This window comes from Trachemys scripta, chromosome 8, assembly GCF_013100865.1.
Source record: "Trachemys scripta elegans isolate TJP31775 chromosome 8, CAS_Tse_1.0, whole genome shotgun sequence".
Classification (NCBI taxonomy): domain Eukaryota; kingdom Metazoa; phylum Chordata; order Testudines; family Emydidae; genus Trachemys; species Trachemys scripta.
Window position 1 is genome coordinate 7,178,300 of NC_048305.1, and position 12,736 is coordinate 7,191,035.

General features: G+C 42.4%; 1 protein-coding gene across 3 annotated transcripts in view; it reads left to right on the forward strand.

Annotated features, from left to right (window-relative positions):
* The first annotated feature begins 379 nt into the window (after positions 1–379).
* The window catches only part of TBC1D9B (TBC1 domain family member 9B), a 36,852-nt gene continuing 24,495 nt past the window's right edge, over positions 380–12,736 (forward strand). For 2 of the 3 annotated variants that reach the window (XM_034778557.1, XM_034778558.1), the window contains exons 1-3: positions 400–517; positions 6,010–6,120; positions 10,258–10,376. In XM_034778557.1, the coding sequence (XP_034634448.1) occupies positions 400–517; positions 6,010–6,120; positions 10,258–10,376 (348 nt within the window). Of the gene's footprint in view, positions 518–6,009; positions 6,121–7,069; positions 7,131–10,257; positions 10,377–12,736 lie in introns of all 3 variants that reach the window. The other variant, XM_034778559.1, reaches the window with a different exon arrangement.

The window sequence follows — 12,736 nt, forward strand, 5'->3', positions numbered from 1 at the left end:
TGGGGGGGGCGGGGGGGGGCGGGGGGGGGGGGGGGGGGGGGGGGGGGGGCGGGGGGGGGGGGGGGGGGGGGGGGGGGGGGGGGGGGGGAAGAGTCTCTGCGGCACGGGGCAGAGGAGCTGTTCCCCAGGGCTCGTGGATGGAGGCGGCTCTGAGGGGGGCAACTCCCTTCCCGCCCCCGGCGGAGACGTGGTGGCGGCCGCTGCCGTGAGCCGGCCGGGCCGCCAGAGGGCGCCGCCCCCTTGGTTGCCCGGGCTGAGCTGAGCCGGCTCGGGCCGTCTCCTCAGCTCGGGCCCCGCGCGCGGCCCCCGTGACTCGCCAGTGCGCGGCCCGGCCCAGCTCGCTCCCCCTGCCCGAAGCCGGCGGCCTGGCCCAGCGCGGAGCGGAGCCGAGCCGGCACCATGTGGCTGGGCCCCGAGGAGGTGCTGCTGGCCAACGCGCTCTGGGTCACCGAGCGGGCCAACCCCTTCTTCCTGCTGCAGCGGCGGCGGGGCCACGGCAAGGGCGGCGGCCTGACGGGTGAGGGGCCGGCGGGACCGGGGTGCTCCTGTGGTTGCTTGCAGCTGAGGGGGTGAGGCGGGAGCCGGGCCTGGGGCTGGCCTGACAGGCGACGGGAACCCAGACGGGGTGAGGGGCGCCAGGCCCGGGGCAGGGATCCCGTCTCCGCCCCCTTCCTGCCCATAAGGCTCCTAGGCAGGGCGAGGGTTATCGGGGCCGCCCTGTGGGGTCCCCCTGGGGCGAGATCCCTCTGCCTTATTCGTGGCCATAAGGATCCCAGGTCTGGCTCCCCTCGCGTGGAAGGTGCGTGACAAGGCTGACGTGCAAATAGTGACATGACCTGCGCTCAGCAGGGATCCCCAGTGCGCATGTAGGGGCTGGTCCCCATCCCCAGTTCGGTAGGGCAGGTAGGCCAAGGTGCATGGATCCTAGACTTGTTACATTTCTAAACAGGCACCTTGATGCGGTCTCTTTTGCTGCCCTGCCTCAGGCTGGGGAGACCTGACCTTAGTCCATCCCCTGCTTTGCTGCACATTGGGCTACCCACATTTGCCATCCTTGCCTGTCAACCTCCCTTCTCGCTACATTTTCCCATTTCATGTTCAGGTGCTCGATGTCGTTCAGAACTGTTCGTTTCCATGTTACTCGCCATCTTCCTCTCTTTCTTCTTGCGTTTTCTGGCTTCCCTTCCATTTGGTAAGGGCTCTTTTTCCATTCTCAGCACATGTCCCAGCCACTGATGTTTTCTTTTGTAGATTATTTATGAGAGAGGGTACCTTGTCCAGTAATTTTTCTGACTTCTTCATTCGTCTTCCTATCTCTATATGTTATTCCCAATATTCTTCTCAGACATTTGTGATTAAATGCATCCAACTTTTGCATATCTTTTTGATAAGTTGCTATAGATTCTAGGACTGGAAGGGACCTCGAGAGGTCATCGAGTCCAGTTCTCTGCCCGCATGGCAGGACCAAATACTGTCTAGACCATCCCTGATAGACATTTATCTAACCTACTCTTAAATATCTCCAGAGATGGATATTCCACAACCTCCCTAGGCAATTTATTCCAGTGTTTAACCACCCTGACAGTTAGGAATGTGTCACTGCTATATGTTGTGATGGCGATAACGCTTGGGAGCAGATCCCTCTAAATATCTACAAAGCCATTTCATTGCCCTCCTTCCTCCTTAAAACTGTCCTTTGCAGTAACACCTACAAAAATCATGATAAAGGTTAGGCCATTGGTTTGCTGTGACCACTGCCAGCCATGCTGTCCAATATTGTCTCATTGTTTCCTTGTGCTGCTCTGTCTGTATCCGTGCATTGTCTCTTATACTTAGATTAGAAGCTCTCTGGGGCAGGGACCATCCTTTTGTTCTGTTTGTACATGGCCTTACTGCAATGGGGTCATGACTGGGGATTCTAGAAGCTACCACAATATAAATAACAATAATAGAAGTAGATGGAATTATTTTTTTCTGCATGGGAAAAGATAGTTGTTTGTATGATATTCATATAGTCTTACCTTGCTAAAGTACACCTCTACCCCGATATAACGTGACCCGATATAACACGAATTCGGATATAATGCGGTAAAGCAGCGCTCCGGGGGGCAGGGCTGCGCACTCCGGTGGATCAAAGCAAGTTCGATATAACACGGTTTCAACTATAAGATTTTTTGGCTCCCGAGGACAGCGTTATATCGGGGTAGAGGTGTATCTTCCTTTTTGTGGATTTGTATGATTGGCAACCTTTATATGAGTACGAGAAAGGTATTATAGTTTTACTGTGCACGTATGAGAGAGTGTTTTGTGATGGATGCAGTTGGTTTAGACTTTATAGTTATGAATATTTTCTTACAGTGGCAAAATTGAAGTTGTTTGCTGGTCAGTGAGAATTATTCATTTTATTTGTGTGTGCCAGATTTGGGTATAAAGTGTAGTGAGGGAAGTGATCATAAAGGGTTTAACTGTGATCAAAAACCAATGTTTGCAAACACTTTCAAAACATCTCTTAATACAATACATACAACTTTCATTATGTGAAATGCGGAATTAGTTATGTAAATATTGCAAAATGTATAGGTCCCATTTAAGCTAGTTTGTGAAATGTATAGTCAGTTTTTACATGTCAACACTTGTTAATCAAATGTACTCAATATAAGATGATGTAATATTTACATAAATTGCTGTAGTTGTGCATTTTTCCACAATTTTTAAAGGCGAGAGTTTTGTATTCTGTTTATGTAGTGTATATCAGTTATTTGAATAATCTTCATTATAATTTTTGTTATGCTGGAATTTCCTGTTTTCAAAAAGAAGCTATAAGAAGAGATGATTCGCTGGTGCTGTGGATCTCCTGAAAGTTTTAACATTTAAACTAGAACAATTAAGTGACTGAACCTACAAGCCAATTTGGTTCCAGTGCAAACTTTTTTTTAACATCTAAAAAGGATAGTGGCTGTCTTTGAAGTCCTAGACCTCTAGAAGCTACAGATAGGCACTGTCCTTGTTCAGTGCGTCTTAATGTTTTGGGGGAGTAGAAGAACATAGGGTTATGACTGCGTCAGTTAAGTACTTGTGCCCTTAAAAGTTTGAGCACAATAGCATTTAATGTTTTCAGTCCAATATGCCATGTGTAAATCATACACACTTGGCACTCAATCATGGCAAGTATTTAGAGAAAGTAGTTTTTATTTTAAAAACTAATATTCTGTTAACCAATTTGTACAAATATGTGCAAAGCATCTACACCAAAATCAGGCACCCATTGTGCTAGGTACTGTATGTATGCACTGTAAGAAACTGTCCGTGCCCCAAAGAGCTTATAGGATAAGGCTCTAATATTGTAGTTGATAGCATGTGTGAACCTAATGGTCTACTCTTTCCTGTTACTTTCAGGATCAGGGCCTCAGTAGACAAGACAGACAAAGGGTAGGAGAACGGAAGTATTGTTATCTACATTTTACAGATGGGGAACTGAGACACGAGATTAAACAACGAGAAGTCCTTGTGGCACCTTAGAGGCTAACAGATTTATTTGGGCATAAGCTTTCGTGGGCTAAAACCCACTCCAACAGATGCACAGAGTGAAAGATACAGGAAGCAGTATATATATATGAAAAGATGGGAGTTGCCTTACCAAGTGGGGGGTCAGTGCTAACGAGGCCAATTCAGTTGAGGTTCTCAACAGTTGATTACTTTAGTAGTGCTAAAGAGTCCAATGCAATCAAGGTGTGGACATCGCCCATTTCCAACAGTTGACAAGAAGGTATGAGTATTAGCAGAGGGAAAATTACTTTTTGTAGTGATCCATCCACTCCCAGTACATGCACTGCCATGTACATTGGCCAAACCGGACAGTCTCTACGCAAAAGAATAAATGGACACAAATCAGACATCAAGAATTGTAACATTCAAAAACCAGTAGGAGAGCACTTCAGTCTCCCTGGACACTCAATAACAGACTTAAAAGTGGCAATTCTTCAACAAAAAAACTTCAAAAACAGACTCCAATGAGAAACTGCAGAACTGGAATTAATTTGCAAACTGGACACCATCAAATTAGGCCTGAATAAAGACTATGAGTAGATGGGTCACTACAAAAAGTAATTTTTCCTCTGCTGATATTCTTCTTGTCAACTGTTGGAAATGGGCGATGTCCACCTTGATTGCATTGGCCTCGTTAGCGCTACAAATTTGTATCTAGTGATCAGCAGATTAAAAAATTACCCAAAACAATTTCCATTAACTGTGTTTCCAAATATAGAGCTTGCAGGTGCTAATTTAGAATTTGTGTTTAAATGATCCTTGTCTCTAGTTTTTTGGGGGTTTTTTACATTTCTTTCAGTACTCTTGTAGTATATATTGCTTGGGAGGCTGACAGCTATCAAAAATGAATAGTATAAAAATATAAACACTGAAGCCTCTTGTACTGGTTATATGTAATAGAATAAGTGATAAACCAGTTTAGTGATATTTAGTAGCATTGAGGGAGATAAAATTTAACCATTATCCAATCTTTTGAATCAGTATCAAAGTTCTCAGAGAGTTTCACTTTATCCTCTTCAATCATTTTTTAAAAAATGATTTGCTGATTTTTATATCCCAGAAGATAAATGTTTTGTCTTGAAATTTCACTCTGAAGTTAGGAGGAAGTGAAAACTCCATAAAATGTCTTTTGATCAGCATAAAGTCACCAATTCAGGAAAGCATCCATATTCAGGACAACACAGAAGCAAGAACTTAACTTTAAACATGTGCTTAAGTGTTCTAAATGGAGATGGAACTAAGCATGTGCTTATGAGCTTTTTTGAATTGTGGCAAAGTCCTTCCGCATCCTTTGGGTGGGAGTCTAAGTCAAGAAAAGGAAGTTTGCTTTTGCCTTGCAGCCTGAGGATTCATTCTTTCTTTGTGATAGGAGAGAGGGAAGTTGTTAGGCTCCTGATCCCTCTGTAACCTGCAAGGGAATTCTGTAACATCTTCTGATAGAAAGAGGATCACCTTTAACATTTAGATTTAGCATCAGTTTAACAAACAACCACATGGGTTTCATTCTCCCCCCCCCCCCTTTTTCTGGCTGCTATCCCTAGTATTATCAATATTTATTATCAATATCAAAAGTACTTTCCTTATTTTAGTACAGTTTCATACTGTTCATACCAAAGACTTCTCTGCTTGTGCGATCTGACCCCACTCCCATCTAAATTGCTAATTTAAGAAGTGATTAAATCAAATTTGCCTTCTAGAAATGTCACTGAGACCTGCGAGCATCAGCTTTTGCTAGTATTTGCTCAGATATTTCCCTCTATTTGGTTCTACTCTGGTTGAGTGTATCATCTTACCTGCTGTTTGCAAAGGTGGCACTGAAAGCTGTGGCCTACAAAAATCCTCTGCTGTATTATTTTTGGATTTTGTCATCCTTAAAATCTCTCCTCATTTTATAAGAATATGAAATCTGTAGGGTCTATAACTTTTAGTTCTTTTAATAATGTTTTAGGTACATCAATGAAAACTCTCCGGAACTACCCAAAAGCATTCTCTCTGTTGGGAACTGGTCTCTACCCCTAAAATCTTTATTTATATTTTTCAAAGAGGGCTTATGGTTTGAGTGCTTGTCATTTGAAAAGTATTTATCTTAGTCTTGAATATCTCCAGAAAAGTTCTTTCCTGTGTGTTAATTACAAACACTTTCAAGGGAACATCTCCTTCCAAAGAAAGTTTAAAGGGAGAGTGTCACCTTGTGGATTATAATGGACATCTGGTTGCAGCCTTAACTATGAAGTTATTAACAGTGAGCTGTAGCTATTCAGTACAGATAGTTTGTTTGCTCCTATGACTGGATGTTTACCACACCCTCTTCCAAGACTGAGACACCATTGCTCACCTGTCCCCTAGGAATGTCAAGGGGTCATGCATATTGCTTCCACCATCCATTTGAGGCTACATTTCTCCTTATCCCAACTCTCTTATCAATGGCTCACTTTGTTTATCTTCAAATCTTTTGTTTCCTAGGTCTGCTTGTGGGAACCCTTGATGTGGTTTTGGATTCCAGTGCTAGAGTCGCCCCTTACCGGATCCTGCACCAGACTCAGGACTCGCAAATCTATTGGGCAGTGGCGTGTGGTAGGTACTACTGTGATTAATGGCAAGTGGCTACATACATATCATTGCACCATTCAAGACTGAATGTTACAACTCTCACAGGAGTTGTGGATTTTTAATGTGTCCACAACTTTTTTGTGATGATAATAGGTGAACCAATTTCATTAAGAACCTTGACAGCTCTTAAATCAAACTTCCAAGCTATACGGGTTGCTAAAACTGGCTGAGCTCCAAAATCTGAGGTCCAGTGAACTCTCAGCGAGAGCTTTAGTTTCTTCAGGGGTTGTGTGGATTCTCCCTCCTCTCAGGTGTGCGTGTATGTATGCAGGAGCAATAATTTGGAGAATTTAACTGGGTTTACTAAGGACTCCTGTGGCAGAGTTGGTGCTCTGATGTACTCATTGGTAGCAAAGCACAGAATGGGAACATGTACAAAAATGGGAAAATGAAGGTTATTCAGGGTGCTGATCAATACCCAGGATTATCTCTTTGCTATATTGTCGTGGCTTAGTCCTTTCCAGACTAATTACTGCGTGATTTTTCCTTTAACAAAATGTAATCAGAACCCCAGCCCCACATATCATTTGCATCCCTTGTACTTGTAAAGCACCATTGCTGTACTGGAATCTTAGCATTCCTTACTGCACAAGGCCAGGTATGAGTTGGATAATATGCCCTTTTAATATCTGATAGAGAAGTTTGGTTATTGAGAGGATTTCGGTCCTACCCACTGATGAGGAGAAAATTGTATTCAATTCAACCTTTTGGGTCAGATTGACCAGTGTATGATGGGAAATCTTTGCTGAAGGGAATTAAATGTGAGCCTAAAAATAATCTCGCTCTGATCCCACAAATGTCAGTTTCTGCCCCTGTTCCCCTCCTTCCTCCAGATGGCCACGCAGTCTCTCCTGTAGAGCTGCTTAAAGCCTACAGGAGAGGAGAAGCTTAGAACTGCTGCGTTCCTCCACAGAAACCCGTCAACTCCCATTTGTGGGGAAGAAGACACAGGAAGAAAGCAGGAAAGCAGAATGGTGGGTGAGAAACTCAGAGCAGAAGGAAGCAGCATTTTTATGGATGTACATGATGCAAATTGGGATTTATATAGCAATGTGACAACAGTAAAAGGTGCAACTAGCCTCAGAATCTCATTATGCATGGAGCCCTGCACCTAAGGAAGAATGTAAAGTGCATGGGCAACAACATTAGCATCACGCTGTCTGGAGTGCCTAACCACTGTGAGTGACTATCTCAGGGCAGACTGTCAGAAAACAAAGGCAGATACCCAACCCTGGTAGTATGTTCTAGAATTAGATTTCACCAAGCTCGTAAAAAATGTGAACTCCTGGAACATTGTAGCAGTCTTACCATGGAGTCACAGTCAGTTCCCTTAGCCTCTCCAGCCTATCTCGCCATGCAGGCAACTGAACTTTGTGATAAAAGGTTATTAAAACCAAAAATCACACCACATCAGGTTTCTCCTAGTCCCAAAGTCACTTACCCCCAGATCAATTGGTAGTCTGGATCTTACACCAGAGACAACACTGGCAGCCAATTCTTTAGTAAACTAACTAAAGGTTTACTAGTTAAGGAAAGGAATTAGAGTTATTGAGAGCTTAGAGCAGGTAAACCATAGTTTGTAACTCTAAATGGTGGCAGTGATGTAATAGACTGCCAGTTTTTCAAAAGTCTTTTCCAGGGCTACCCAGAATAATTCTGGGGATCTCAGTCTTCTCGTTCAGTTATTCTGCCCTGTTCTGCCTAAATATATACTAATCCATTTAACTCCTTAGGCCAATTCACTTGTGCATGAATATCAATGGCTCTGGCCTGAGCTGGTCTGTCAGGGTCACAATTAGCTTCTTAGTTAACTACTTTAATCCTTGAATTACACCTCTACTCCGATATAACACAAATTCTGATATAACGCGGTAAAGCAGCGCTCTGGAGGGGCGGGGCTGCGCTGCGCACTCCAGCGGATCAAAGCAAGTTTGATATAGCGCGGTTTCACCTATAACACGGTAAGATTTTTTGGCTCCCGAGGACAGTGTTATATCGAGGTAGAGGTGTACCTCTAAGGAATGCAGTTTTGTGCGCTAAAAGGAAATATATAGCAAGTATTTGGTTGCTTATAAAATTATTAAAATATATATTTTAGAGAGAACACTTATCTTTATTTACTGGGTTTTTATATTGCTGTAAGAAAAAAGAATGAACAAAATTACAAAATGTTATTACATATGTGTATTTAAGGTTGTAAAAATAGTATGTATAAGGTGCTCTAGTTGAGATTGAAGTACCATGTGATTGTGCGTTTACAGCTTGTGTTATATTGTATAAATATGAGTGGATAGAGTTATAGTTGTATATGCAACCTCAGCTTTTGTCCTCCTTGACTATTGAGTGATTAACTGTAAAGTCCTAACATTCTTGTAACATAGTGGTACATATAGAACAATAATACTCTGCATGACTCTAGCGTCTTTCATCGAAAGATCTCAAACAGTAATTAAGGGGGGAAAAACAGAATTCCAGATTCATTCCCATGCTATAAACACTATGCTTCCTCCAAGTCCAAAGCACCAAGCAGATACTTAGGTACCTTTAGAATAAGTCCTTTAAGATTGTGTGATCTTTTTAGTTTGAAAACATTTATCAATGACTAAAGTTAGGCTACAGGTAAACTTCTTCTTTCCTCCTGACTTTGTGTATATTTGTCTATACTCCATTGACCTAGTGAAGACACAATTCATGGTCCCCTGAGGCAGAAATATTTATTGCTGATTCTAGTTTCTGGTTTCAGATCTTGGGGTTATTTTGGTTTGTGTAACCACAGACAAGATGGGGTAGTTTCATTGTTAGGTGTCCAACTATAGACCTTTCAGTTGTGACTCACTTGTTGCCGAGGTTGCCTCTTAACAAGGTAAGAAATAAACCTTGTGTAGAGTAAGAGCTTCAGGGAGCTTTGTATCTTTCCTTGTCGCCCCTTCTCCTCCTTTCTTTCATCAGCCCTGGTGCAGGGGCTTCTATTCCTGTGTAGAAATTGCTTGGTAGGATGGATGCTGTGTCATTAAAGCCATTGAAATGTTCACCTACACATTTTTAGGAATCCCATTTCTATACTGTTTTCAATTTGGAGTGAGTCCTGTATATAGTTGAAGTAGGATTTTAGACCTTACTGGAATTTAATTGAGGAGGAAGTTTACAAACATTTTAGACTTAAACATAAATGGATTCATCTTTCACTTGCATTTCATTATATTTCTTACTTTATCTGCTAACTACCAAAGTTCTTAGTTTTTCTGTGAAGGCTTCCGTCTATCTTCTGTGCTTTCATACTGCTCTGAAGTTATAACAATGAATACCTGATATAACCATTTCCATTACTCCATGGTTCTGACTTGAATGCAAAGTTGAGCCTGGGTGGAAAGGGAGAAATCTCTTACTAAAATGTACATTTCTGAAATAAATAGCTAAAGGAACAAAACCACAGGCCAGCTACCCTTTCTGTAGAAATGTCCCCTCCTCCTAATTTGCTCCAGCATGAAAGAGGATTTTAAAACTTGAAACTTGCTGATGTAGCATTAAAGTGATTGACAAACAAGCTTCTTTTGAAAGAAATAAATTGTGCCAAACATCCCAAATAAACAGCACAGCAGCATTTCAAATGTGAATGTTTCACGTTTGCCTTGTTTGTTTATTTCAGGTCCATCTGCTCTCTCCTGGCAGTCACGCACAGCATTGGAGAATAGCGTCAAACTGCAGGCATCCAGCAAGTCCTATTTGTCTGAAATTAGTTTGTATAAAGTTTTCCTAATATTCTGTAGGGTGTAAAATACTAATTAAGAATTAAGAAAACCTTTCCAAGCTGTGTGATTTAGGGGAAAATAGGACTTGTTGTACACTTGCAGGCAGGCTGACCTATAGTGTGCGTGGCTGTCAATAGAAAATGCTGCTTGTCGCCACTAGGAGGACCTGGCATTGACAACAGCAGTTTGACTTTCAATATATTTTTTTTTAAATGACTCCATAGCATGGTGTAGTTGACTGGTTACAGGTGCCCTGCCCACTGTTCTCTGCGGTGATGCTTTTATTGACTTTCTACTGTGAACTTGCAAGAAGAATGGTGTTCTGACTATTTCCTGTTTGTCCCCCTGCTAGGCTCATCTCGTAAGGAGATCACAAAGCATTGGGAATGGCTAGAGAATAACTTGCTGCAGACTCTCTCCATCTTTGATAATGAGGACGACATCACCACTTTTGTCAAGGGCAAGATACATGTAAGGGGCACATGTTTCCCTGCAGGTCATGGGGAGGTGGTGGTGAGATTTTTTTACCTTTTGGAGGGGAAAAAAAAATTCCCTATAGATATTTCCATCTTCACCTTCTCTGGACATAGGTATGCTTCAGATCTTCATATAACTTATACTATTTTATCAGTACTATGTTATTGCTGCAATAGCTCAGGATTAATACATACTGCAGTAGAAATCATGTGACAAGAACAGATCTCAAAGAGCAACCTGCCTTTGAGAATTCTTCTGGTGCAGTAACTCACTAAAACCTGCTGCCTGTCTGACATTATCCCAATGAGTTGTATCTTTGGCACATTGCAAGAGGACCACATTTCACTGTCTGGCCTCCCCCATGTTTGTCACCAGATAATTCTAGCCTGTAAACAGTGCACTTTCCCCTGCTAGGACTATCCAGAATCTGTCTCTGGTGTACAGTGACTGTATCCTAATTCCCACGGTGCTCTGTTTCAAACAAACACTAGCATCTCTGCTGGTTGAGGGGTTAACTAAGAAAGAATCAGTCTGAACTGTAAGTGGGTGGGGCCTTTGATTTTTTGGGGGGACACTGAGTAAGTAATCTTGCTCCCCTGGTGTGATGAGGGTAGAGTCAGCTGTTGCCCAATTAGTAGAGACCGTGAAGGAGGTGGATGGACCAGGTCTCTGAATGCTTGACAGTTTCTCACTAGGAATATTATAGTAGTAAAGACAGCCTGAGAATGTCAGAAACAGTGCTTTTGTCTCAGCATGTTGATATAGATTATTAATTCCCTAGATGATCTGGGTCCTCATTTTCTGAGACTTCCTCTTCTCTTGTGTTTTATAGCAACAGTTGAACTTGGCTGATGTACCTTCACTGTCTGTCCCTAGATCCAAATGGGTTGCTGACATTTTTGGTGAAGGGCCTTTAACTCTGGATTTTGCTGTCCTGGTAGTGCCCAAAGTTAAGTTTTGGAAGCGATGCAAAGTTCCCCTGACTTATTTCGGCCTTTGCCTGAAGTCTAGGGTGGAATATGTTATCCATGCTTTGGTTCGGTAGATGGAGGCATAGTTGTAGGTGCAGCCATAGATACAGTTGTGTCCACATTTCTAAAAATTGAAAATCAATCTGTTTATAAACTAGACTGTAGATTTGAGAATGATGCTAGGAGCTAATGTGATGATCCATCCTCTAGAGAGATGGAGGTGATAAGAGCAAGAAATAACTAAAGTAGGCAACTTGGAAACAGTAGCACTACCCAGGCAGTGGCTCTGCCATCAAGGCTGCTGACTCTAACAGAGAAGGGCATCTGTGCTTGCTGAAAAGGACACTGTAGGCACTGATAAACTAAGAAACTGATCTATTTTTAAAGTCATCCTATCCTTAAAATAGATCTGTGAATGTTCCAGAAAAATCCTTCTAATAGAAATATGATAATAGCACACATTTTTGAGTCACAAATTGGTGTATGCTCCTGGATATTGGTAACACAGAGGCAGCTTCTTTTGCAGCATCTTAGCTGTTGAATTTGAATTTTTTAAAGGGGGGGGGAGATATTTTATTTTCAGGGTAGGAAGTGCAAGTTGTGGACCATTGTCAAGGAGAACTCTTTCTATTTTAACCTATCAAGGCTGATAGGGTCTATTTTTCTGAGGTCCTTAGGACATGCAACTCCCATTGAAGTTACGTAAGTTGTAGTTGCTTGTTGTCTCTGAAAATCAGACCCACACTGTCACTGTAAGTCAATGGTAGTTTTTTTTTAGATGGTATTGAAAGGGAAATCTCCATAAAGTAGGAGTGACTTGTTACTGTAATCTAGAAAACAAAACATTAAGACATCGTTATTAGTTGTGACTGTGAAAAATTGTGTTTTCTTGAGACTCCTTTGTATCTCTGTCAGGTTCCTTGCCTGTTTCCCCCAACTCTTGGGTTACTGTCAGTCCTTTCCTTCTGGTTAAACAGATTAGGACAGAGCTGTCTTTAGTGCCCATTGGTGCTGTCTGCAGAACTCCAAGCCCTCTAGGGAGCATGCTCACTCTTCAGCAGTACCAGGCATTGACCTCAGGTCTCCTGCATGGCAGTATAGCGTGCTAACTTGAGTTACCAGGCCAGTCAGGAGAAGGACACTGAAATGTTATTTATGGACACTAGCTTTAAGTGTGTGTTCAGGCATAGGTTCACCTTTAACAGGATTCCAAGCTGTCTGGTTTGTTGTTCTTATTAACCGTCTCTGTTTTGCCTTTAACTTGGATCTGGTGTGGATTCCCTTGCCATGTTCTTCCTCTCTATCTCTGAGATTGTGCTACTTTAACACTGTAAGTGAAGGCAGCGTTGATTTTTCCACTTTCCATCATCCTCTCCTCTCCCT